Source organism: Talpa occidentalis, unplaced genomic scaffold (assembly GCF_014898055.3).
Source record: "Talpa occidentalis isolate TD23 unplaced genomic scaffold, MPIMG_talOcc4v2.1 talOcc4.2, whole genome shotgun sequence".
NCBI classification, from domain to species: Eukaryota; Metazoa; Chordata; class Mammalia; order Eulipotyphla; family Talpidae; genus Talpa; species Talpa occidentalis.
The window spans coordinates 48,063,361-48,088,004 of NW_023602073.1; the positions used below are offsets into that span (position 1 = coordinate 48,063,361).

At 53.0% G+C, this 24,644-nt stretch overlaps 4 protein-coding genes across 8 annotated transcripts; 1 reads left to right on the forward strand and 3 right to left on the reverse strand.

Annotated features, from left to right (window-relative positions):
• Nucleotides 1-501: 501 nt before the first annotated feature.
• BAG6 (BAG cochaperone 6) lies at nucleotides 502-11,302 on the reverse strand. Its single transcript, XM_054698653.1, is given in 27 exon segments — nucleotides 502-686; nucleotides 955-1,101; nucleotides 1,615-1,722; nucleotides 1,804-1,947; nucleotides 2,053-2,112; nucleotides 2,203-2,349; nucleotides 2,520-2,644; nucleotides 2,734-2,836; nucleotides 2,964-3,017; nucleotides 3,192-3,361; nucleotides 3,516-3,761; nucleotides 3,764-3,800; nucleotides 4,476-4,759; nucleotides 4,964-5,048; nucleotides 5,141-5,253; nucleotides 5,375-5,482; nucleotides 5,594-5,671; nucleotides 6,023-6,275; nucleotides 6,416-6,613; nucleotides 7,058-7,187; nucleotides 7,975-8,213; nucleotides 8,799-8,873; nucleotides 9,028-9,081; nucleotides 9,316-9,512; nucleotides 9,626-9,743; nucleotides 10,802-10,922; nucleotides 11,229-11,302. Coding segments are annotated over 26 exon segments (3,477 nt in total). The 5' UTR covers nucleotides 10,910-10,922; nucleotides 11,229-11,302; the 3' UTR covers nucleotides 502-590.
• A 431-nt stretch (nucleotides 11,303-11,733) lies between these two features.
• APOM (apolipoprotein M) lies at nucleotides 11,734-16,726 on the forward strand. Of its 4 annotated transcripts, none has more exons than XM_037519402.2 (6): nucleotides 11,734-12,679; nucleotides 15,236-15,350; nucleotides 15,667-15,740; nucleotides 15,835-15,933; nucleotides 16,103-16,201; nucleotides 16,581-16,726. In XM_037519402.2, exons 2-6 carry the CDS (start codon nucleotides 15,298-15,300, stop codon nucleotides 16,604-16,606), a joined length of 351 nt encoding a protein of 116 aa, XP_037375299.1. In that variant the 5' UTR covers nucleotides 11,734-12,679; nucleotides 15,236-15,297; the 3' UTR covers nucleotides 16,607-16,726. The 4 variants fall into 4 exon arrangements, with proteins under 4 accessions (XP_037375299.1, XP_054554629.1, XP_037375300.2 ...); XM_054698654.1 differs by lacking the exon at nucleotides 11,734-12,679 and adding an exon at nucleotides 13,085-13,238; XM_037519403.2 differs by lacking the exon at nucleotides 11,734-12,679 and adding an exon at nucleotides 13,141-13,238 and having other exon boundaries at nucleotides 15,196-15,350.
• Nucleotides 14,420-19,248, reverse strand: CUNH6orf47 (chromosome unknown C6orf47 homolog). The gene has a single exon (XM_037519400.2). The coding sequence runs from the start codon at nucleotides 18,452-18,454 to the stop codon at nucleotides 17,576-17,578; it is 879 nt and encodes a 292-aa protein (XP_037375297.1). The 5' UTR covers nucleotides 18,455-19,248; the 3' UTR covers nucleotides 14,420-17,575.
• Nucleotides 19,249-20,315: 1,067 nt separating this feature from the next.
• Nucleotides 20,316-24,570, reverse strand: GPANK1 (G-patch domain and ankyrin repeats 1). 2 transcript variants are annotated; one of them, XM_037519405.2, is made up of 4 exons: nucleotides 24,255-24,570; nucleotides 23,521-23,670; nucleotides 22,025-22,664; nucleotides 20,316-21,508 (listed from the first exon to the last, which is right to left on the reverse strand). In XM_037519405.2, exons 3-4 carry the CDS (start codon nucleotides 22,648-22,650, stop codon nucleotides 21,064-21,066), a joined length of 1,071 nt encoding a protein of 356 aa, XP_037375302.1. In that variant the 5' UTR covers nucleotides 22,651-22,664; nucleotides 23,521-23,670; nucleotides 24,255-24,570; the 3' UTR covers nucleotides 20,316-21,063. The 2 variants fall into 2 exon arrangements, with proteins under 2 accessions (XP_037375302.1, XP_037375301.1); XM_037519404.2 differs by having other exon boundaries at nucleotides 23,521-23,675.
• Between the last annotated feature and the right edge of the window lie 74 nt (nucleotides 24,571-24,644).

Here is a 24,644-nt window from a genome sequence, read left to right on the forward strand (position 1 = left end):
AACTAAGCTAAAGCAGACAGGAGGCACAGCTGCGTATCTCAATGAATGGCAAAGAATTCAGTCATGCTGGCCTTCAGTCCCACTGAGAAGTGCACTTCACAGCTGTCAGGTACTTAGTGGTGGGCTGACACCACTAACCTGGCAAACCAGTTCCACTCTTGTCAGACTTGGTTGAGTGGCACGTGGTACCACTGCATCATGCCAGTCTGTTGAGACTATATTTAGGCTTGCAGCTGCTGCTGCAGTCCAAATGGCTTGAGAGCATTACCCTAACATGTGCTGGAACAATTCTCGCCATCTCTCTTCAGGTCACTCACTCATGCGCAAATTGCTTTTGCACAAATGTCAAAGTAGGTTTATACATTCCAGCCTGTGGCTACAGTAACAGACGTGACAATGCACATCTACGAAGGGGCAGTGTTAGAAGCTATTCGGGAAAGGGTCCCTGAAGTTCGCAAAGATCTATGGGTTAGACAATGAAGACAAAGTTGAGACAATAGAGCCAGGAAAATCTGACTTTTATTTCTTAAATACTGTGAAGGAAGGGGGAAGAAATGGTCCCCAGATGAGGGAGGGCCACAGACAAAGAGCTAGGGGTCGTCAGCAAAGGCCCGGTGGGCATTAGGGAAGCGCTGGGGGCTGTAGTTGGGGTCTTCCTGCAGACGCTTTTGTATATCAGCCCGGAGCTAGAGAGAGAGAGAGCGGAGTAGGTCGGTGGGGCACTGGCCAAGTGTGAAGGATCCCAGCAAGCACGCAAAGCCACCCCTCAGGAGCTAACATTTCCCCACCAGCCGCACACTGTCGACAGCCCCAGGTGGCATTCCTGAGCCTTCCCAGATGCCACTACGGGAAAAACCAGACTGACCAGTTCATCTCTGAAGGAACTGGGGAAGAGGGGCCCTAGCCCAACCCCTCCCACTAGACCATCCCTATTCTGCTTCAAGGTGGGGGCACCTGCTGCCTGTAGCTCTCCTGAACCTCTGGTGCCTCCAGGTCCCGGCTCAGGCTCTCGGGGCTCGTCAGGGGCCTAGCTCCGGCTGCCTTAGCTGCCCGGCTCACAGCCTCTGAGAGAAGCAGCTGGGGGCCCTCACCCTGCATCGTCTGGCGGACAGGGGTTTGGGGAGGGAAAAGAGGATCAACGTCAGATCCAGTGCCACCACCCAGCTCACCCTTTCCATTAAGTCAACCACTGAGTCTCCTTGCTAGCGGAGAGAACGGAAATGGTCCACAGGTGGTTTTGACAGCAGGAATGCCTTCCTGATTCTGTTTGGCTCTGGCCAAGAACGGCATTGGAATTTCCTCTTCAAAATAACGGGCAGTGTGGCTCAAGCCACCTGGGACTCAGAGCTAGCTAGTCGGCAAGGGGAAGCCCACTGAGGAAAATGGGTGCTAATCACATGGGGATCAGGCAGCTGAAGGGTGACAGGGCTGCTGGCAAATAGACTAACACAAAGATGTGGTTGTGCAACTGAAAACCTCAGTGAGTCCTAGAAGTTTCCTCATTAAATGAGGGGACTAAACAAGGAAGAATTTCTTCCAGCTTTAATTTGTTTGATTCTAAGCATGACAGGGGAATTTGAAAAAGAGGGATCCTCGGGGAAAAGGCACACTAACCTTGCGTCTCTTGGCAGGCATACCACTGAGGTAAGCGTCACTCAGGGGGGGCTGCGGTTTCACCTTTCGCTGGCTCTGAATGTCCTGCTGGATAATAGGAACCCACTCCTGGGGAGCAAAAGATTGGAAAGTAGTACTCCCCACAACTTCCAGCTGCCCTAACCCACTGGAACATCTCCTGACACTTACTGGGGGAACTGCTGCTGCCCAAGGTTCTGTCTCAGCTGAAGCTCCATCCTGTTCCTCTCGGGAGCCCCCCTCAGGAGCAGGAGGTGGACCTCGGGACATGGCCTCTTCCGCTGTTGTCCCAGGGGCTGGGGAAGCATTCTCCCGCTGTGATCAGGAAGATCAGAAAGGTTTTGTAATTCTCAGCCCCCAGCCTTGCTGCCCCCACCCTCCAATTCCACATTCTCTGGCCCCTCAACCTCTAGCTGGTACCTGAGGTTCAGGGGAAGTTCTCTCTGATCCCTGAACTTCCATTGGTTCCTCAGGAAGTGGCTGTGAAATTAGAGAACACCACAAAGGACAGGCTCAGATCTTTCCAGTTCCTGCAAGTTCCCTGACCCCACAGCTCGTCAGCTCCCTTACCTGAGGGGGATCACCAACCCTGCGAACGTATCTGAGGATGGCATCGGGGCCCACAGGCATGTGCTCCAGTACCACCTGAAGCCTCAGTCCCATTATAGTGGTCAGCCAGCTCACCAAGGACGGATTCACTCCACGAGACATGCGACGCTACAGAGCAAAAAGTAGACTTGGAACACAATACCCTCAAAGAGCGTTTGAGAGGAAGCAAATGGTAAAGGATGGCAATTCAGAGAAGAAAAAGGAAAACTGCCAAATACACAGAAAATGGGAACCTGAGAAAACAAAAGCCTAGGAATCGGGGGCTGGGAGGTGCTTACAATTCGGCCATTGATGACAGCAGCAAGCTCCATCTGCTGCCCCCCCAAGCAGTGCAGGTTCAGTGCCAGGCATTCAAATAGGCCCTGGTTACACAGCTCCAGCAAACGGGCCCCAAATCCACTGTCTATGGGGGCAAGACATAAGAAGGGAGTGCTGGCACCCAGCACTCCTGCGCATACGACAGCCCCCTCCCCCGGCCCTGCCCGCTCCTACCTGTGCAGTGAAGCACGTGAGCAGCAATGCTATTGAACTGCTCTTGGAGAAACTCCAGGTTTGTTCGGATGATGTCCACCCCAGGCTGAACCTGTACCAAAGACTGAGAGACAAGACACACAAAGACCCCAAAATCAGGACTCCCGAGGGACTGGGAGTGGAGGAGGCAGCGGAACAGCAGCTCTCCTGACCCAAGGAAGAAGGGAAAGGGGGAAGGAAGGGTTACTCACAAAACTCTCCCGCACGTATTCTTCTAGCCCCGTGATCAGTGTGTGGGTTGCCGTCTACAGGGGAAGCAGCACAGGTTTAGATCCAAGCCCTGGCCTTCAGGAGACCTGCCCCTCTACCCCCAACGAGTGCAGGGCTTGGGCTAGGGCAGTTGGAGCTTTAGGTGACAGGCAGTCAGGAGTAAGGAATGGATGGTGTGGAGAGCTCTGGGGCCTGGGGTCTTCATTTACCCGGATGTTACCAGGTGTGGGTTCCTGGCCACCCAGGTAGTGCTGGTGGAAGAAAGATCGCAGCTGGGGCTGGAGCCGCTGCAGCGGCTGGAAATGCCCATGGAGAAGCATCACCACATCCACCATGGAAAAGTTCTGGCACAGAAGAGAGAGCAGGGCCCCAAAGAATCCTGGGGACAGGAACACAAGTCAGCAGGGGCATGCCCACCCTCCACCACCCCATCAACCTAGCTTCCCCTTGGCAACACCCCTAACAAAGACCATCCCTTGGCTGCCCACTGCTGGAGTAAAATAAAGCACCACCCCTGCCATGTATTTGCTCACCAAGGGCCCCGTCAGCCCCAGGCTCAAAGATGTTGCTGGATCCACTGAGGCGCTGTATGAAAGCAGCAATACTTTCACTGCTGCCAGCCCGAGCCCCAAGGGAGCCCAGCAGGGAGCTCAGCACGCCCTGCACCACCGAGGTATAAAACTCCAGTGGCAGGCTCTCAGGACCCAGGCCTCCAGGACTCCCTGTGCCACCAGAAGGGGATCCTGGCGTGGGCATGGTCTGCTGCTCTGGGGCAGGGGTGGGGGTGGTGGAGGGGGTGGAGGGGCCGTCTGTGTTGCCTGGCAAACAGAGAAAGAATAAAGAGCAAAAGATGATGTGAGAATGGGGACAAAGAGGATGCACACCAACAGCGGTCTAGAAGATGGGGCGCTCTAGGCTGGTCTTCACTCCCTTCAAGCAGAATAAGCTGGACTGTTACTCAATAGCAGTGTTAAGCCTCGCCTCTGTCCCTCTGAATGGGTGAGGCCAGAAAACAGTGATACTCATTACGCACACTTTTTCTGAGCCTCATTTCCCACATCTCTAAAATGGTGGGGTCAGGCCTCCCTGGTGGCGCAAAGGGTTAAGTCTCAGCACTCTCAAGCTATCTGCAGCCACTGCAGCACAAGTTCAATCCCCGGCCAGGGAGCTGGCCCACATGGCACAGACCTCTGTTGTCTTTCCCGCTGCTCCTCTCAGCAATGTATTCCAGTCGATCCACCTGTTCTGCTCCCCACTGTCTCTGGTAAATGCTCTCACCACCCCATACCTCTGGGCTACAACCCAGCTCTCTCTCGTATGCAAAAATCAATCTTTAAAAAAATAAATATAATAAAATGGAACTCCTAGGATTCTTTCTCACGGACATGCCACCAGGGACTGTAGCCCAGCGACAAATAATGGCCACAAGGCACTACTGCCTGACTGGGCAGTGGGAGAGGAAAGCTGAGGTGAAGAACAAGTCAGCCACTCACCTGCAAGAAGTCAGTCATGCCCTGGAGAAAGGCAGGGACACCAGGCATCGCCACAGTGATGGTGGGAGAAGCCATACCAGGCCCTCCAGCCCCTGGCCCTGCAGGCCCCAGCAGGTTCCCCAGAAGCTGAGAAAACTGAAGATCAGCGGCGGAGGGTTGAGGGGGTGGAGGCTGGGCAGGGCCCCCAGGGGCAGGGCCAGCTGTGGTAGCTGTGTTGGTGGTGCCAGCACTGGCTGAAGCAGTGGCAGGGGCTGGAGGTGGAACCATTCCTGGAGTCCCCTGAGCTGTAGGGACCAAGTGAAAAGTTGAAATCTGAAGATAAAACAGACATCACGGCATCTCCACTCCATCTCTCCAATAAGAGAGCAGAAACAAAATAAATACGGGCATTACTGGGAAGCACTAGGGAGGAAACCAGGGAGGGAGTGTGGGCCTTTCCGGTCATGAGAAATCTCTCACATTTCAGTGGAGAAAGAACAAGGACTCACCCACAAGGACAGGCTGCATAAGGAGCTGCCCCACAAGGCCGCTCACCATCTGGGCCAGAGAGGCGTTGGTACCTATACCAGCACCCTGCTGGGGAGAAGAGGTGGCTTTCAGTTCTACTTATTCCATGCCTCTCTCCGCAGATTCTTCCCTGCTCTAACTACCCCACCCTTACTCACCAGTGTCCCCGAGACTGGGGGTCCCCCAGGATGGGAAGGCCGAGCCTGTGGAGGGGTGGGCCGGGCAATTACCACCCGGGTAGGAGCTGTTGGGAAGCCTGGCACCTGCTGTCCTGTGGGTGGCAGAGGGAGAGACCGAAGAGGGCTGAGGGCTGCGCCCCTGCCTGCCAACCAGCAGCACCCACCATCATGGACCATAGCCCACCTCCCAGGCCTCCCCTTCCACGTCATTACCTGCGGCCGCGGAGGCAACAGCTGCCACCATGGCCTGATGAGTGATCTGGTGGGCGACGGCGTGCATGAACTCAGGGGGCAGGGAGGGCAGCTGGATGAGGGTGGAGCCTGGGGGGCGGGTCTGATGTAACCTTGAACCTGGACCCCTTCAACCCACCCACTCGGCCCTACCCCTTTCTCTACCCAGAGCTCAGCCTGCTCTGATGCCCTCACTCTTACCCAGGGTCTGGCCATGACCAGGGGGTCCTAGGGGGCCAGTGGGAGCACTCGGAACTCCACCGGGCTGTGTGCCAGAATCTGGGCAGGGAGACAGAGAGAGTGGCCCTGAGACAGGTGGGGCCAAGGCCTAACTGTATCCTTCTGAGATCGGCGTCCTTCGGGCTCCACCCCTCCCCCCCCAGCAGAAAGCGTGCCTTTCCCTCCGCTTAAACAGGGAGAAGATGCTCCCTTCACCACACAGACAAAGCTCCAAGGACAAAACAGTCCTTTCTGTTCTTCCCCGCATACGCCGACTAAAACTTTTGCTCTGGTCCCTCTGCTGCCGTCGTCAGTCATGGCCTCCCTTCCCCACCCTCTCACACAAACAGCTCAGCACTGACCCTCCCTCATCGCGCTGCTCACCTCTGCCACCAGCTGATCACAACTCACCTTGGATGTTCATATGCATCATGACTACGGGTTCCACACTCTGGTGGGAAATCCGGATGACCCTGGGGTGGCTGGCGGTTGGCGGGGGAGCTGGCCCCGGGGGAGGAGCCCCCTCAGTTGAGGACTCAACAGTGGTAGAAGAGGGAGCCAAGGATGAGGCCTGCCCAGGACCAGAGGGAGATGCCTCTGCACTAGGAGTTGGGGGGGGCCGTGTCCCATTCCCTGTCATGGTCACAGTGGTCCCCACATTGATCTGGAGGAGACAGACAGGAGGAGGCAGAGGTGAAAAAAACACAAGGTGCCCAACCACCTCCTTCAAGCCCGACAGCTATCTAGGGTCATTCCACCAAGAGCACTCCATTTTCCCTCCGGCCAGGGTCCCTCTTCACCCACCTGGATGGGAATGGCTGCCTGCTGGAGCACCATGGGGGTGGTGTAGTGAGACATGGGCCGGACCACATGCAGGTGCCGTGGGGGTGCACAGGCCAGATTGCAGCGCAGGTCAGACAGCGCCACAAAGGTGTTGCCCAGCAGCCGCAGGCTCTCCCCCACCAAGTTGATCAAGCGCTGATCCTCTTCACGGCTCTCTTGCTATACCCCCAGGCCAAATACAGAAAGGCAAAAACATGAGGCTGGAATCCACCCTGCCAGCAAAGACAACGCCTCCTGAGAACACGGCATCCTCTAAACCTTTACATATGTGCTGGAAAGTTCCTGCACAGGCCAAGTATCTTTGTTGTGAGTTCTACTTTATACACATAAAGAGTTTCCCATTAAGACAAGTTCTGCAGAGAATCTAAAGCCGCCACCCAAGAAAGTCCTTTATATTATAAACTTCCTAACTCAGGGGACTGTGGGGCCCAAAGACAGTGGGAATCACAAAGACTATCATCTTCCCTGTAAGGAAGAGAGAGATGACTTGCAAGTCTAGAGGATTTTGTTGGAGACAATGCAGATGCGGGCGGGGAGAAGGAAAGGGTTATTTCAACCTATCCCAATGCTGGTTTGGGGGGTGAAGGGTGGGGCAGGGCTCACATTGTTGTTGTAATCTGTCGTAGCAGCAGCACCTAGAACCTCATAATAGCGCTGCAGGAAGGGCTGGAGGCGGCTCTCAAGCCGCTGTAGCTCCTGAAGTACCTCCACGTACTCTGCAGGCGAAGGATGGCTGTGGGAAAGCCCAACAGGCAGTGAGCTAAGGCTTTCCTCAAATTCCCTACCGGACATCTGCCCTGCCTCTCCCTGGCTGCCCAAACCTGTGGCCCAATCCCTTCCAGGACTAGCAGAGCTTCTGTTTGTTTCCCCACTTACAAGATGACAAGAGAAAAACAAATCGCTTCCACCTCCCCCACCAAACAGCTTAGTAACTACAGTGGCAAGAAAGAAAATCTAACAAGTCAAAGTTAGGGCCTCCCTGGTGGCGCAGGTGGTTGAGTGCAGCTCTGTGAAGCTGACTGCAGCCTCTGCAGTGCCGGTTCGATCCCCGCTGGCCACAGATACTCCCACATGGCGTGACAGACCTCTCCTGTCTCACCCGCTGCTCCCCTCAGCAGTGTGTTTCCGTCTGTCTGCCTGTTTTGTTCCCCGCTCTTTCTCTGATGAATCCTCTCACCCTCCCGCACAACTGGCTTGTACCCCAGCTCTTGTATAAAAATAAATCATTTTAAAAATAAATAAATAAAATAAAAATTCAGCGTCTGTGTAAACTCAGGGGAGAGGATCTTGACCAGGCCAAGTAAGCACCAGTCAGATTTCCCTGTGCCAGAGAACACAGTGCCTCTGGATCAGCTGCCAGTCCTACCCTCAGTTCCCTACTCATAGCCTCTGCCTGCCTCTCAACACTGACCCTACAAGACCTTGAGGCAATCCTTCCACTCCTAGTGTATTTTTCCTGGAGCCTCATACTCCACTCAAGATTCCTGAACCCCTTCCCACATGTCCCCGCCAGCTCTCACTTGGGCGCATTTGTCTCTGGTACAGGTGTTGGGCCCACTGGGGCTGGGCCAGAAGGTGTGAGTTCTGGGCTCTGGGCTGGGGCACGCTCCTCTACTTCTTCTGCCTCCATGGGCTCCCGAGGAGGCACTTCACTTTCCACTGGTTCTGATGTTCGAGAGCTCAAGGCTACTGGCTCTGGAGCCACAGTTGGCGTCTGTGGGGGCGGCTGACTGTGCTGTGCTTGGGTCCCCCCTCGACACTGAAGGTGGAGGAGAATCAGGACACCAAAGGCAAGAGGCAGAGGATTACACGGGTTAAAGAAGAGTAAATGAAGACCACTGTCCTAACTAGGTTCCGTGAAGGCAGGAACGTGTACCTTTGACTCCCTTAGCAAGCAACGTAAGATTAACACCAGTTATGTGTGCAAGTAACATCTGTAATACTTGCGAAGAGACTACTAACAGAGAGCAGGGATTAGTTTCTTAGTCTCCACAGGGAGAAAAAAAAGAGCCACAGATTGCAGCTCCAATACCAACCAATGAAGTAAAAAAATGCTAGGATCAAATGTAACAATGAAGTTAAAAAGCACAGAATTCTTTAATTCAGAAGACATGTCATGAGTTATACGACTAGTATGAAACAAACTTCCCAGACACCAGGCACCAAGAGGACTGGCAAGGACAAGATAACCTCACAGAGATACTTTTTCTGCCCAGAAGAATAAAGATTAGAAAGAAGAGACCAGATTAGGAAGGCAAAATCCAGGGGATGTAGCCAGTCATGCTCTCACCCCCAGGCTGAAGGAACAGGGGCAGGGAGGATAGGGAGAAAAATAAAGACTCACCTCCATCCGGGACAATAAGGTCTGTATATCCCTGATCATGTGCTGAGCCATCACCAGACGTACTCGGGGCTCACTCTAAAATAAGAGAGGGAAGATCAGGGTGGGTTTAAGATGAAGCCATAAACTCCACCATCTACTAAACCAGTCATCTCCTCAGTCAAGTCCACCCCCACCTCATGGCCTCCTTCTCCCAGATCCCCTTCCCTGACCCTCCCAGGCCCCGTGATACCTGAATTGGGGCCTGTTCCATGTTGATGTGAACATCCACAGCAGAGCCGTCACTCTGGGGAAAGGGTAAGGGAAGTTGCTCTGGGAGAAGTCAAATGCTAAGGTCCCCACGCTTCCAACTTATTCTCTAGAGCCCCAGCCCTTTTCTCCTCAAAGACTGCGGCCATTATCAGTCCACAGGGTCCTCCAAACCCAATCTAAAGACTGAGACACCTATTTTGTGAGCTCTCTCAACCAAACCTAGCATTCCCCCAGAAAGACCCTCCCATAACGTGGAACACAAGCTTACAGGAAGATTGAAGGTTCCAACCATGACATAGCTGTTGGCATTCCGGTCATGAACAGAGGGCCCAGGTCCCCGAGTACCAGGTGAGGGTCCCCCACCATGAGTGGCCGAAGCAGACCCTGTCCCAGAAGATGCCCCAGAAGGGAGTTGAGTCTGAGGAGGAGCCCGTTCCACCAGGTGGATGACCTTTCCTCCAACATCTGCAGGAAAAAGAAGATACATACCAAAACATTTTATCTGGTAAACCCATAGCCTCAGCGCATCCCTCCTGAGAACAGCCTCAACCTCTGAACTGCCTCCCACACTCCCTTACTGTATTCCTGGAGCTTCTTATCATCCTGCAGAACTCGTCCCTGGTAGATGAGCCGTTGTTTCTCAGAGGGAATGCTGACAGAGGCAGCAATGTGTTCCTTAAACTCCTTTACATTCATCTGCAAGAAGGAAAAATAACAGAACCAATCAATACCTCAAACTTATATAATGTCATAACGCAATGTTACTACAGTAAAAATCGGGAAATGGAGAAAAGACGAAGAACAGAAGAGAAACAAATGGCTTGCCAGAGCGAGAGGGTAAAAAGCACACCGTCATAAAAGCACTACTCATTTATCTTGGTTGTGAGGTAATTATCAGGCAAAACCCTGAACTAAAACAATACCTGCCAAAATACAGACAACAGTCATAATGAAGTTCAGTCTATCAGCCTACAAAAAAATTACATGACTGGAAAAAAAAAGGAAACCTACCGATATTCCCTCTTTCCTTCTCCGCCTAGCTCCCAAGAGAGTGTGTCTAAAGATATCAGTGGCACCTCCCCAAACTCAAAATGACCCAAATCTATAATCTCAAAGATAAAGGTAATGGCAAAGAAGATTGGGTCAAAATTCCATTAAGAAAAGACTCAACCAAGAAAAGAGCAAAAAGGATTGTTCCTAAGGAGACAACTGTTTACATACATCTAGTCACAAAAGCCCAACTGGTTTTCTTAAACACATGGTTTAAAGACCAAAGACCAACCCCCTCAGGATGACATAGATAGCTGTGTCTATGGCATTAAACTCAAAAAAACAATCAAATAATGCCACAAACAGTAATGCCACTCAACAGTCTTTATTAGGGCTCTACCTGAACTATGGGGCTTTGACTTCTAGTCTTGAAATTGTGGCAAAGATCTGGCCAATTTTGGGGTCAGTGTGTTCGGTTTCCCTTTTGAAAGGCAGCAGCCAAGCCTGTCCTTTTAGGCTGGAGTTCACTCATAATGATGGCATACAGAGTGGTCCTTCCTCCCTGAGGTTGAGGAGGCAAAATAAAACCTCAATAGGAACCATACTTTTCACTCAACAAGAAACTCCAGAAAATGCTCGCTAAAAAACACTAACAAAGAAGTTAATAAAAGGAAATCTGAAACAAAAAAATAAAGATCTTTCAGATGAAAGGGCCTATAAGAGGAAGAGTTCAGGGATGTGTTCCAGAAGTACTGGAGTCTCACCTGGGCTCCCACAATAAAGGTCCGAGTCTGTGAATCCAGGGTCTTCACCAACACTTCCAAGCTGTCAGGCTCCTCCATAGTGGTACTGGTACTATCACTGGGCTCCATGGTTGACGGCTCTCTAAGGAAGAATGGAGGGAGGCCCGCTGTCGCCCAGAGCAGACTTTATACACCCGGAAGCCTCCCGGCCTCAGTCTCCGCCCCAATACCTAAAGAGCTGCTCCCACTCAAGCACACACACTCACGCCCGCCCCCATCCCCCTTCTGATTCCGGGGCACAGGGAGAGAAACACAAAGGGCAGGAGATCGACGGCTTAGGGAGCTGGAGGGCGGGGAGGTGGGAGGAGCTCCACGATGCCAATCACAAACAAGGGAGGGCCAGTAGGGCTAGGAAGCAGGGAGAGACGCTCGAGACCAGGATCATCACCGGTCGCGATAGGACAAGGGCCCCAGAGGTCGGCAAACCCTGGAACAACGCGAGAGTTGGGGCAGCGCCAGACTCTGCGGAGAAAGGGGTTTCGCGCACGCGCGCCACGCCACACCCATCGAACCCTCTAAATCACGGCCGACCTAAGATGACGGACACTCACAGGGGGCCAGACCGGCTAGCTGACTGCCCCCCTCTTCCGTCTTCCCTCGCTGCTCCAGCACAGCGGCGCAACCCACACACACCAAACACAAGACACACCGCCACCCCGCAGCTCCGCCCCCTTCTTCCCCACGGTACCGTCACTTCCGGTCTCCCCCAACCTACAACCGATGGCCACTTCCGTTTCCCCGATAGTATTTGGGGATTCCGAGGCGGTACTTCCGGCTCCCCCCAGGTTCCTAAGCTTTACTTTTGCGGGACACGACGAGAAAGTCCGAAGCCCCAAACAATGCGTTGCTGGGGCCTAGACGGGCCGGGGCCGGCCTAGGTGGGATGGAGCCGAGCACCCCGAAGAGCCGCCGCCGCCGTCGCCCGGGGGACCGTACTGCGCCTGCGTGCGTCGCACCACGCATGCGTACGCACTCAAGCCCCGCCCCACCCCCCGCTGGAGCTTTTCGTTTCTCCTGAGCGCGCGCTTGAGCAATTGAAGATTGAGGTGGCCCTTGTAAACGCCTGATTAAAAATTACCAGATGGGACGCTCCAACTCCCTCCAGAGAGGCTTTGGATGGTTGTTTGGATGTTAGAGTCTATCGATTGGGGGAAGAGTCTCGTTGGTCTATGTTAAAGTCTTGGAATCCGGAGATTTTTCGGGAGGCGCTGTCCTGGCCACCTAAAATTCTGTCCTCTCTAGCGCCCTCGCCGCTCCATCCTTTCGGTGCCTCGGGAGTCAGCCTTTCCGCAGGCGGTTGGAGGTGGTTCGCGAGCTGTGTTGTGTGCGGTCGCGTCGTTTGGGCCTGATCTCGGTCCAGCTTTAGGGTTTTAGGTACTGCGGAGCGTGGGCGCCATGTTCCTGGCCAGCTGTGCGCGGCCGAGGGGACACACCAGGTTTTGGAGGCGCTAAGGATTCACTACCTTTCAGGGCTTTCTGTCCCTAAGAAAAAGTGCCTCAGGGTTTGGGAATTAGGGGCAAATAAAGCAAGTTGGACCAAATCACAAGATTCTGACCCTGGGAAATTGAAGGGGCCACCAGGGTGCTTTCCTAGGCCGAGGGGGCGGGGGTTACCCCTATCTGCCCTACTCCCTCGGGCGGCGCTTCAACTTCAACTAGACGCTGGTGCCCAGCTTTTCTAGGATTCCTAGATTATAACCAGGTCGTGCTACGTTTTAGTTTAGCGTTCTGATAAGCAAATCGAGAGCTTAATTTGCACCAACCAGTTTGCTAAGGGTTTTAGGTACCGTCACATTCAGAAGTCTTCGGACGTCTGAGATAGTTACTTACATCTTATAGGTGAGTACACCGAGGCTAAGTTAGGGCAGAACTGACAGAACCAGGTCTGCCAGACTCTGCCTCAAGCACTTGTATTTGAAGTGCCCCAATTAATATTGTATTTTAGTTTATTATAAAAAAATGTCAACCAGGGCGTCCCTGGTGGCGCAAGGGGTTAAATATCAGCACTTGTGAAGCTATCTACAACTGCGGCAGCACAAGTTCGATCCCCGGCCAGGGAGGAGACCCACATGGTACTGCAGACCTCTCCTGTCTCACCCGCTGCCCCCCTCAGCAGTGAATTTCAGTCTGCCTGTCCTGCTCCCCACTCTGTCTCTTCTGAATCCTCTCGCCCCCTGCACCTCTGGCCTGTACCCCAGCTCTTATATGCATAAGTAAATAAATCTTTAAAAAAAAAAATGTCAGGGCCTCCCTGGTGGCGCAAGGGGTTAAGCACGGCACTATGAAGCAATCCGAAGCCTCTGCAGCATGAGTTCCATCCTGGGCCAGCCAGAGAGAAATCCACATGGCAAAGCAGACCTCCTGTCTCATCCGTTGCTCCCCTCAGCAGTATATTTCGGTTAGTCTGCCTGTTCTGTTCCCCACTCTCTGGTGAATCCTCTCACCCCCCACACCTCTGGCCTGTACCCCAGCTCTTATATGCATAAATAAATAAATCTTTAAAAAGAAAGTGTCAAACATTACCCAAAGATAGATTAGTACGATGAGCCTTCATATAACCACCACCCAAATTTTGTTCTTTTAACTAAATTGTAAGACAAATTGGGGCGGGGGGAGTGTGTGGGTTATAAGCAATCTATTAAAGAGGCCCCACCTTTCATTACATTAATTGCACCACCCATTTGGCATTATTCCAGTGACTGCTTCTTGATACTTCATTCCTTACATTTTGAGAACTTTTACCCACCAGAAATTGAGTAAGTGCTTTAGGAACATTACTATTAATTACAAAGAATGTTTACTTTGTACTTACCACATGCAGACCTTTGCCAAGATCTTTGTGTGCATTATCTCACTTAATCCTATGAGATTAATGATTTGCTCATTTTACAGATGAGAAAACAGTTATAGAGAGCAATACAGCTGTCCAAGATCTAATAAGTAATAGAATTAGGATTTGGACTTATTCTGCCTAATACCAATGTCTAGCCTATTTAACCAGTAGATCCTGTAGCCTCTTGTAGTGATAAATGTTGAGTAAATGAACTCACCTATGTGTCAATGAACTTCTGGGGTATACATACTGTTTCCTCAATTATACACTTTGGAGAGGAAGCCTTCCACCCACCATGCCCCGGCATCTGGTTCAGACCTGTTCTAAAGCACATAATCAGGTTGCACTACAATTATTTGTTTACACAGATTTCCTTATATTAACTTCTTCAAGGCCGTGGACTATATCTTACTCATTTTTATGTCCTCAGAGCTTAGCCAGTTCCTAGGAGACAGCTGGGACTACAGTTTGCTAAGTGAATGAATGAAAAAAATCAATCCACCTCTCTTCAGTGCTGCACAGCACATTTACCCAGCTCAGAAATGGGTTGAAATGGGCCTCCCTGTCTCTCCTGCTGCTCCCCTCGGCAGTGTATTTCAGTGGATCTGCCTGTTCTGCTCCCCACTCTGGTGAATCCTCTCACCGCCCCCTCTCCCCACACACACACACACAAACACTTCTGGCCTGTACTCCAGTTAGTTTATGTATAAAGAAATTTTTTTTTTTTTTAAAAAAAGGAAATGGGTTGAAAGACCACAGGCTTCTATCCAGAGAGATTAGCTCTCCTGAGAACTCTGGACAGGCCAGGGTGTATTGTGGAGTGGCTGCATCTATAAGAGGGGGAGGAAGGCCCAAACACTAAGTAATCCAGGTTTGAGTTGGAAAACAAGGTTGAAGTTACTCATTAGCAGGTGAAAGGGTCAAGGGTCAAGGCAAGGGGGCTGGAAGCAGAGTGGACTGAGCAGCCAGCGGGGGAGAAAGCAGTTAAGGCATCAGCCACTCCACACAGAGCACCAGCTCCCTCTTCCATAAAGATGTTCCACCAGATTTGGGCAGCTCTACTCTACGTTTATGGCATTCTCTTTAATTTCATCTACCAGTGCCCTGAGCACAGTCAGCTGACAATTCAGGGAGCAGATGGGAAAGAGGTATGGACGGAGAATGGGGGAAATCTGTGGTGGGGGCTCTGAGGGACTTGGGTGAGTGGTCTAGGATGTCCAGAAGCCACCTTGGGAAAGGGAGTAGGAGGGCGTGTGTTGTGATGATAAAAGCAAGAAAACATAAAAAAGGACTAGTGTTCTGACAATCAATGGGGAGACATGACAGAATTGGGCCCTGGGGGAGGTATTATTCAGGTTGATTGAGGGGCAAAGAGGAAATATTGATTAGTGATTTCCTGTCTTAGATCCAACACCTAGTTGGAAAGAGGCAGCCCAAATCTCGGTTATCTGAACTGATGAAGAGGCTGGTTGAATCCTGTAGCGGGACCCACCCTCTTCTGCTCCCTTCACTGTCTCTCCAGTTCCCAGAGCCCCACCTAGGCCGGTGGTACTTTATCGCAGGGGCAGCTCCCACCAAGGAAGAGTTGGCGACTTTTGACCCTGTGGACAGCATTGTCTTCAACATGGCCGCGGGCTCTGCTCCCATGCAGCTGCAGCTTCGCGCTACCATACGCTTGTAAGTAACGAGGAGGCAGAGACATCAGTAAGTGCAGTCTTGGTCCAGAATGCGAGTACTCCCCCACTGGGCTGGGTTCCTCTCTGGTATATCTAACCCACTGGGCTGGGTTCCTTCCTGGTATATCTACATTTCAATGAGCAGAGTTGAATGGTTCTATTAGTTGCTCTCTGAGAGACATGGACCTAACCATCCCGCGGTAGCTTAACACCCAAAGGCCCCTTGGCTTCAAGAAGGAATCAGATGGAATATAGAGAGATTGGTACGGTGTAGGTGGTGTGTCGGTCTTTCCTCCCTGCCACCATCACCTCTGCAGGAAAAATGGACTCTGTGTGCCCCGGAAATGGACCTACCTCCTGACTGAAGAGAGCACAGATCTTAGAACTGAAGGTTGGTTTTCTCCAACCCCCACAAGCCCGCATGCTCCCCAGGCTCGCTTAGTTTTGTATCTCTGCCTTCAAACTTCCTCCATCCACCCTGACAGGCCGCCCTGACATGAAGACCAAACTCTTCAGTAGCTCATGCCCAGATGGAATCATGCTGAAAGAGACAGGCCAGGGTTACCAGCGTTTCCTCTTGTACAGTGAGTGGGGATGCCAGGCAGGAAGGGGTGGAGGGAAGTGGGAGGGCAAGAAATACTCTCTGGGCCCTGTGACATCATCCCAAGAAGGGCTGGGTGTTTTAAGGTCCTCATCATGGGCGGTGCTGAGGTGCAGGGGCTTTGATGGGCTTGGCCCCGCCCTACCTTCCAGATCGCTCGCCACACCCTCCAGAGAAGTGTGTGGAGGAATTCCAGTCTCTGACGTCCTGCCTGAACTCTAAGGCCTTCTTACTGACTCCCAGGAATGAAGGTGAGGGGGTAAACTTCCACAGAAGAAGCTGAGGACTCACCAGGGGACTCAAGTGATATCACTAGAGAGCCTGGCCAAAGGCTGACCTTATCAGTGGCTGTGTTGATACCTCCGTTTGTGTCACAGGCTACGAGGGCACCAGAGGGATGTAGCCAAGAGCTGTCACCTGAGGGAACCAGGATGGGCTCTGGGCTACTCAAAGAGACATTTCTGAGTTTGCAATGGATGAAGGGGGCAGAGGGGCAGCTACGAAGGGAAGAGCTCAGAGACCCCTTGTTGAAGGAGGGAATGTGCTTTCTCCACCCCATTGCAGCCAACTTTGTTTCTCTCCCTGAATTGCCTTCTTTTCCATTCTCTTTTCTCCCTCCTCCCACTACAGAGGCTTGTGAGCTGACCAGTAACTGACCTGTAACTTCATCTGTGCCTCCAGATGGATACAGTGGGAGCTGAGATTATGGTGGGGGGAAGAGAAGTTGGAGACTCCCAACCCCCTTTCAAGGTTAATAAAGATGGGTTTTCAATTTTCACCGCATTTTGAAGTTTCTCTCCAGACATCGATCCTCCCCCCCACTTCAGTATTTCCCCTGGACCTTCTACCACATCAACCCCTGGCTGGACGGCGTCAGGAAGGACACTGAGTGCAGTAACTCTCACTTTATAATCATATATTTAGGATTTGATATGACACAGTTATTTATTGCTGAGCAAACCCCTAAGTGGGAACTGCAAGTTCCAGTGCTTCTCCACACTGTCTGAGCTGGTCCTCCTGCCAATACTGCCTGCCCTATTCCCATTCCCTCTGGCTCCCAGGAACACCCAGATCTTCCCTGTAGGCTGTCACCCGTGGGCCCCCAACTAGATCCCCTAATCTACCTTTCTAGCAACTCAACTCTTCCCTAGATGGCTCCAACCCTAGGATTCCTTGGATTCCCACTCACCCTCTTCCCCCAGCCTGTCCTGTATCTGGGCTCCTCCCCTGGGGAGTTGGAAAAGGTAGAGAGGAATCTTTTTCCACCACCACACTTTTGTGTGTTTTTTTTTTTTTTTTTTTTTGCTTTTAAAAAGTGAAGGTGCAAGAAAATACAAACAGAGGTGGGAGAAACGTAAAAGTCAAAAGTAACAACAGCTGGTGATTTCAAGGGCAATGACCCCACTATCCATAAACACGGACCCTAAACAGCTCTATTCTCACGCGTGTGTGTGTGGGGGGGGGGTCCTGTGCCCTCATACTCTGGGGTTTCGTCCCCATCCCTGAGGTCCCTGTGCTTACAATTGGGTCATGCCCCCCACTCTCCTCCTAAAGGCCACACTTTTCACCCTTGCCACCACCCCACTGAGGGTGGGGTCCTGGGTCACACCCCACCCTGCAGTCAGTCACAGCCCCTTTCCTGGGTCTCCCCTCTGCTCCTCCACCCCCAGTTTCTCGCCCTCCCAATCAGTGACTTCTTCATCCCCACTGGGCTCCCGGAGGCTGACAGCCAGCACTAGGGCCTGTAGGAGACCAAAGAGGCAGGCAAAGTGTAGGGGGTGAGCAGTAAGTAGGGTCAGCACAGCATGGAGCCCATGCAGGGCAGCCAGGAAACATAGTAGCCCATGCAGCCAGAGACCCAGAGGTCCACGCAGGCCCAGTGCATCCAAGGCTGCTCGCAGGGGCCGAGAGCACAGCCCCAGGAGGGCTGAGGCCAGTAGCTCCAGCAGGTGCAAGGTCAGGTTGGTAGAGATCTGCAGACTCTCCTCTGGGCTTCCCAGGTATTGTGAGGGAGCCCCTGCTCTCCCAGCTGGTTCCCCCCGCAGCCAGCCCAGCAGCTTCTGACGCCGGCCTGGTTTCTCTGCTGGGGCTTCAGACTCAGGGGAACTCAGTGCCCCTTCAAGTGACACTCCGGGTCTCCTGGTGTCACCTGAGTCCACAGGATCCCATCTCAGCTTGGGAATGGCTCCTTCAGCCTCTGGTCTCCCAGACTCTTGAGTGCTAGAGATGGCCTTGTCCCACTTGTGGGAATCCATTCTTTTGCTCCCTGATTGCTCAACTTGGTACTCCCTGCTTGGTTCTGAAGCTGCCCCAGAGCGCCTCTGTGCTCCTAAGTTCTTGGTCTTGGGAGGCCCCACATCTCCCATGGTCTCTGGGGCACTGTCCCAGTCACTCCCAGAATTCTCTGAGGAGCTGTCCAACCGTCTGGGTTGTGGGGTGGCCAGGTCAGTCTTCTGGCGGCCCCAGGGGCGAGGTATCCAGCCACTAAGCCTTCGCAGGAACATGGTTGGAGTACGCAGTAAGTCCCCAAATTCTGGGGTTGCTTCGTGGCACTGCTTAGACTCTCAGGTTTGGGGGCTGAGGATGTCCTCAGAAACTGGAGTCTGTTTAGGCTCAGAATAGGTATCTGCTTGGTGAGTCCTACTCTCAATTCAAAGGTGGCTCCCCACTCCCCTGGCTGGTCATGCAGCTGCCTCAAGTATGGCAGGCAGTGCGTTTTCTTTTCAGTTTTGAGGTAAAGACAGGCTCATATCCAACTCCTTCCACCCCAAGCGATTCCAAGAGTCTCAGGACCGGACAAGGCCTGGGTCACCCCAGTGTCCTTCCTATGTTTCCGGGTTTCTCCCAGCAGGCAGCACCCCAAGTTTCACTCACCGAGGCCACTCCCCAAGATGCCCCAGAAACTGGGGAGGTGGTGCTCCATCCAAGAAGGCAGGAAGGTGGCCGGGGTTCTAGGTACTCCAGATCTAGGATGTCCTCAAGTGTTGCCCTAAGGGAGCTCAGGAATGGGGAGTCTCCTCTGTTTGTGTGTGAGAAGGGAGGAGAGTCGGTGTCCAGCTCTCCCCAGCACTCCAGCTAGCAGCGGCGGTCCCTTAATTTAGAGGGCTGTGGATTCTACAAAGCGGCCCTTCCGGCCGGGAGCAGGCAGCTGAGAGGTGGCCGCCGCAAGGTCAGCCTGGGCATGTCCTCGGAGATTTCGGTTCTGAAGCAAAGAAGGGACCTGCCTGGAGATGCTGGCGTCGGGGGCTAAGCGCTGCGGCCCCTCCTGGGCCCGGCGTCGGGGCCGCAGCCTCACCGAGCCGCAGCGCCCGGAAGTTGCGGTGAGCAGACGGGAGGGACCTGCGGGGGCGGCGCCCGCAGCTCGCGGGGCGGACCCAGAGGCTCGGCCGCCCCCGCGCTGTTCGTGCGCACCAGCAGCGCGCACAGGGGCGTAGCGCAGCGCGCGGCGAAGCTCCGAAGGCCGGGCTGGAATATAAATCCTGCCCTCCGTTTGCGTCATCCAGACGCTCGGTCGCCAGCGCTCGCGCTAACTTCACTCCCTCTGCCTCCTGCCTTTGGGTTCTTGCCCGCACCCCCCGCCCCTCCCACCATTCCGCCTTATGTCCATGGCTCCATAAAAGGTTTTCCCGGAAAGCAAAGCTGGGAGAAAAATCTGGAGACTTAGAAGTGACTAGTCGTTCCCTGCCTCTCTAAGACCAGATTTTACTTGCTGGATTTGAGAAGTGGGCTCTTCACATGGCTATTTTGAAACAGCACGGGGGGTGGGAGTGCAGGAAAGGCAAGGGTAATCAAATAGAATATGCTTCCTGCCCGCAAGTTTTCAGACTGAAATGAACTATTTCAAAAGTTAGTTTCGGAAGGCCGGAATTCTTGTCTCGTTCGCCTGACTCTGGCACCAACCACCTTGGCCTCTTGAGCTTTCTGTGACTTCCCCTACTACTATGCATTATATTGGTGTAGTGGGCAGGAATAGGCACAGGGCAGGTTTTCTGTGATCCAGCAGTCCCAGTAAAGGAGGAGAGAGTCCTGGAGACCTCAGTGGCTTTTGCATGTCTTTTTATTGGGATCTACCAGGCATACGGCAGGCAGGGGTGCTGGGGGTGCAGGCCTCCCAGCCCCCAGCAAGTCTTCACTTTCTGGGCTCTCCGGCGTTCCCTCTGCTTCTGCTGGAGTCCCCATGACGCCGCCCTTAAAAGCCCAGGTGAATCCCATCTACCTATGCCCACACCCTATTCCAGGTGCCCGCCATCAGGCATGCATTCAGGACCGCAAGGATCCATCATCTATCCTGATGGCGGGAGGGCAGAAAAATCTGGCATTTTTCCTTACCCTACAATTGGGTATTACTTTTTTAAGATTTATCTTATTTATACATACATATAAGAGCTGATGTGTAGGCCAGAGGTGTGGGGTGGGTTGAGAAGATTCACCAGACAGTGGGGAGCAGAACTGGCAAATCTACTGAAATACACTGCTGAGGGGAGCAGCCAGCAAGAGGGGAGAGGTCTGCTACACCATGTGGGTCAGCTCCCTGGCCAGGGATCAAACTAGTGCTGCAGTGGCTGCCCATAGCTTGATAGTGCTAGGACTTAACCCTTTGAGCCACCAGAGGCCCACCACTATGCATTATATTTGGTGACAGGGCTGTCTCCTCCAGGAATATCTTAGTTCTACTTTTAGCACATAAGAAATAGTTCCAGAAAATGACAGGGGACATGGAAGAAAACTTGTATTGAATTAAGCAATTCCTGGTGGTGGCATGGGAATAAAATGGGACATTTCAGGCAAGGACTAGGACCTGGAAGTGACCCAGATTGGCAGAGAGGTGACCCTAACCACCTCCCAGAAGGGGCTTCCCCCTCTGGCTCCAGCAGGACTTGCATGTGGCTCCCAGACTTGGCGTTCCTGAAACAGTGTCCAGGAAAGTGAATAAAACACAAAAGAGAGAGATGGTTGGTTTATTTGTCAACTCTCAGTCCCTCCTTCCCAAAGGCAGTGTCCGCTGACCTAAGCCTGAGATTTGCACAGAACCCAGGAAGAAGCAGCCCAAGCGCCCAGGTCAGAGACCTAAGTTCAGACTTCCCCAGCTGACCAGAATCAGATCTTGCTAAAGTCAGAACTCAAGGTTCATATATGTCCTCAGATCCCGCTCCCAGGCCCTGTCTTTTTCCTCTTTCCTTCTCTCCTCCCTCCGGCTTAGTGTGGCTACCCGAAGGGATCTCTCCTTCCCAGCCACAGCCCGAGTGTCCCGAGCTGGGAAGTGCGTGACTCGGGGCTGGAGCACTGATCTGTAGCCTAGCCCTTCCTGGTCCCTCTTGAGGATAGTTGGGATGGGGTTGGCTCGGCCCTCACCCCGGGGTCCCAGCCCCATTCCAGGCTCCCAGCCCCCCCGCAGCAGCAGCTTGAAGCCTGGGCTGGAAGTGGGCACCCCAAGAGGCAGATTGGAGGGCCGGTGACCACGGGACAATGACAGCAGGTGAGCAGTGGATGACCGGTGGTTGGAATCTTGGAAGTGGGCATCACAGGTCTCACAATACTGGGGAGAGGGAGAGTGGAACCTGCAGAGGAAGAGGAGAAAGGGTTGAGAACACAAGTGTTGAAGCCATAGACAGGGGGTGGCAGGAGCCTTTCAGTCTTTTTGCTAAAGAAAAAAACTGTCTTCCTCCCCCCTTAGCAATGAGGGACTGAGAGGGGAATCGTTCAGAGAAAAGATGGCAACCAGACCTGACAAAGATCTCAGGCAGGGGGAGAACAATGACTGTAGCTAATTCAGTCTTTACTATGTGGCGAGCACTTTTCTAGCACTTTACAAACATTAACCCGTTTTGAGAAAAATGCTCTTACTACTCCCATCTCACAGAAGAGGAAAATGAAACACATAAGACATTAGGTTTCCTGTCCAAGTAAGCAGTCAGGAGGTAAACCCAGGGAGCTCATGATCTCTCTATTATGCTGCCTTATCATCGACTGACATTAGGGGATGGGGAGAGAATGTTCTGGGGCCTGTAGTGTGGAGTGGCTGGGAAGGACAGAACACACTGAAAGATGGGTATAGACTAAGACTTTTTGCTCACCGGTTCTCTGTACTCCTTGTCTCTCCATGGCTCTCTCTGACGATGCGGGCCACCTCAGGGAAGCCTGCTTCTTCAGCTAGCTGAGCAGCATCCTTACCACCCAGCTCGCATACCCCTACCCAGGCAGCTCCACGGCCAAGGAGATAGTGTACAGCTGCCCCCTGGCCTGCTCTAGCAGCACACATCAGAGGGGTCCACCAGAAAGCATCCCGAGCATTGATATTCCCCCCAGCTCCCCCTGCTTCAAGGGGATCCAACAGCCTTCGAAGTTCTACCAGGTTCCCCTCCTGGGCTGCCATCAGTATCCTCTGGGTCATTCTGTCCTCTGCCTCAAGGGATCGCCTTTCTCTCTGTCCTTCTGATGTTCCTGATGCTGCTGCTTCCGTAGCTGTCGCCCTCGTAGTTCTTCTCTTTTTCCTCTTTCTCACACTGGGAAGCTCAGGCTGACATCCCTGAGGTTCAGAGGCACTGCTCTCATCCCTTATCAAGGCCTCGTAGAAAGCCCGGGTTGCAGCCCCATCCAGGATAGGTTCCAGTTCTTCAGGCTGTGACTGCTGCTGCCCATCTTTCCAGAGGTCACTGGGGTTGGTGGCCCGGGTGAAGGTGATGAGGGAGGGCTTAGACATGGTTTTTGGGAGAGCTATGAAAAGGCAAAAGGAGAATGAGAAGAAAGTCACCCCGCTGTCCTGTGGCCCTACAGTGACCAAAGCCACCTCCAGATGCCTGCTGGAATGAGGGAAAATAGTCTGAGTCAAAAATGACCTCCCCTGGCCTCCCTGGTGGTGCAGCAGGTTGAGCGTTGCGCTGTGAAGCTGTCCGCAGCCTCTGAAGCGCAGGCTCAATTTCCGGCCGGCCAGGGAGAAATCCACATGGCACGGCAGACCTCTCCTGCCTCGCCCGCTGCTCCCCTCAGTAGTGTCTTTGGTCTGTCTGCCTGTTCCCTGTTCTGTTTCTGGAGGATTCTCTCACCCTCCCGCACCTCTGACTGTACCCCAGTTCTTGTATAAATAAATTGTTTTAAAAATGACCTCCCACTCTGAAAGTGAACCCACAATCTAGGACCCTGAAGACCTAATGACCACAGACCATGTGAAAAAAAGGGAACCCTACAACATCCCCCCTTACAAAGACTCCAGATCAAGTTACCCAGGGGTTCCACCCTACCTCACCAACTCTCCATAAGACATACCATTAAAGGGGCCTCCCTGGTGGCACAAGTGGTAAAGCACAGCACAATGAAGCAATCCACAGCCTCTGCAGAACAAGTTCGATCCCAGGCCTGCCAGGGAACTACCCACATGGCACAGCAGACCTCTCCTGTCTCGCCTGCTGCTCCCCTCAGCAGTGTATGTCAGTCAGTCTGCCTGTTCTGTTCCCCACACTTTTTCTGGTGAATCCTCTCACCCCTCACCCCCCCCCCCAGCATCTCTGGCCTGTATCCCAGCTCTTGTATGCATAAATAAATAAAATTGTAAAAAAAACAAAAAAAATCATACCATTAAGAAAAATGATCAGCTTAACCCTTTAAATGTTCCTTGATCCTATGTCGGGAAGTCATCTTCCAAAACAAAGACAGACTTGGTGCTTCTCTGGGAGCAGGATTTGGGAGAGGCTCTGGTTGGCTTGGCTTGTATGGCAAGATGGAGCTATTCTAAGCAAAAGAGTTGACACAATTAGCCACATGACTCAAAGACGCATGTGTGGCCATAAAAAATAAACATATATTTACACTGTGCAGAACGCAGAGTTCAGCTTCTCGCCCTGGAAGCTTTCCAACACTACATACCCAAATGCCATGTGCCTCGGAGGCGCGAGGACCCGGGAAGATATTAGATGGGGTCCTTCTACTTTCACACAACGTCCCTCAATGCCCTTCGCCTCCCTCAACGTGGCCCCCGATCCAAGCTCATTTTCTGGAACTGGGAAGCCACTCCGGGTTAAGAAAGGCCTTGAGGAGGCCGAGGGAAACTTGTGGAATGCCCAAAAGCTGTGAAATTAAATAACATCACGCTGCCCCTCACCATAACGCTAAGCAGGGTTCGAAAGTCGAATACAGCACCAGCAGCACAAGACCCCATTCAAGCCCTAAGAGGAAATGGAGAAGTGCAAGGGGACGAACAACAGGGTGGCTGGCGCCACCTCAGCTTAGCGCACTGGGTCGTCCTGGTTCTCAACACCGCTCAGCTCAGCACATCCCACCCAAGTCCCTCAGCACGGAACCAGGCCTCACCTCCGGCCTCAGAAGGCCGTAGCCCAGGATGGGTGCCGTTGGGGGTCTGTAGTGGCTGCCCTGACTCAGGCGAGGCGCTCGACCAGCGACAAAGACCCGACGAGTAAGTTGGAGAGAAGATCAGTTCCCTAGACAGCAGAGGTGACTGGGGTAGGAGACTTGCTGTGAGAAGGAAGAGTCTGGAAAGGATCCAACCAGCCTTGCCCCTTTCCACGGCCCCCTATCCCCTCCGTCTGGGACTCTCAAAACTCTTTCCCAAACTCCCTGGCCCCGAACGTTGTACTGTGCTTCCGCTTCCGGTGGTTCCTCGAAGGGTCCCGCCCCCCGAGAGGCTACCTCAGGGGCCTCGCGACACCAGGGTCGCGCGCGGGTCATCCTGGGATTCGTAGT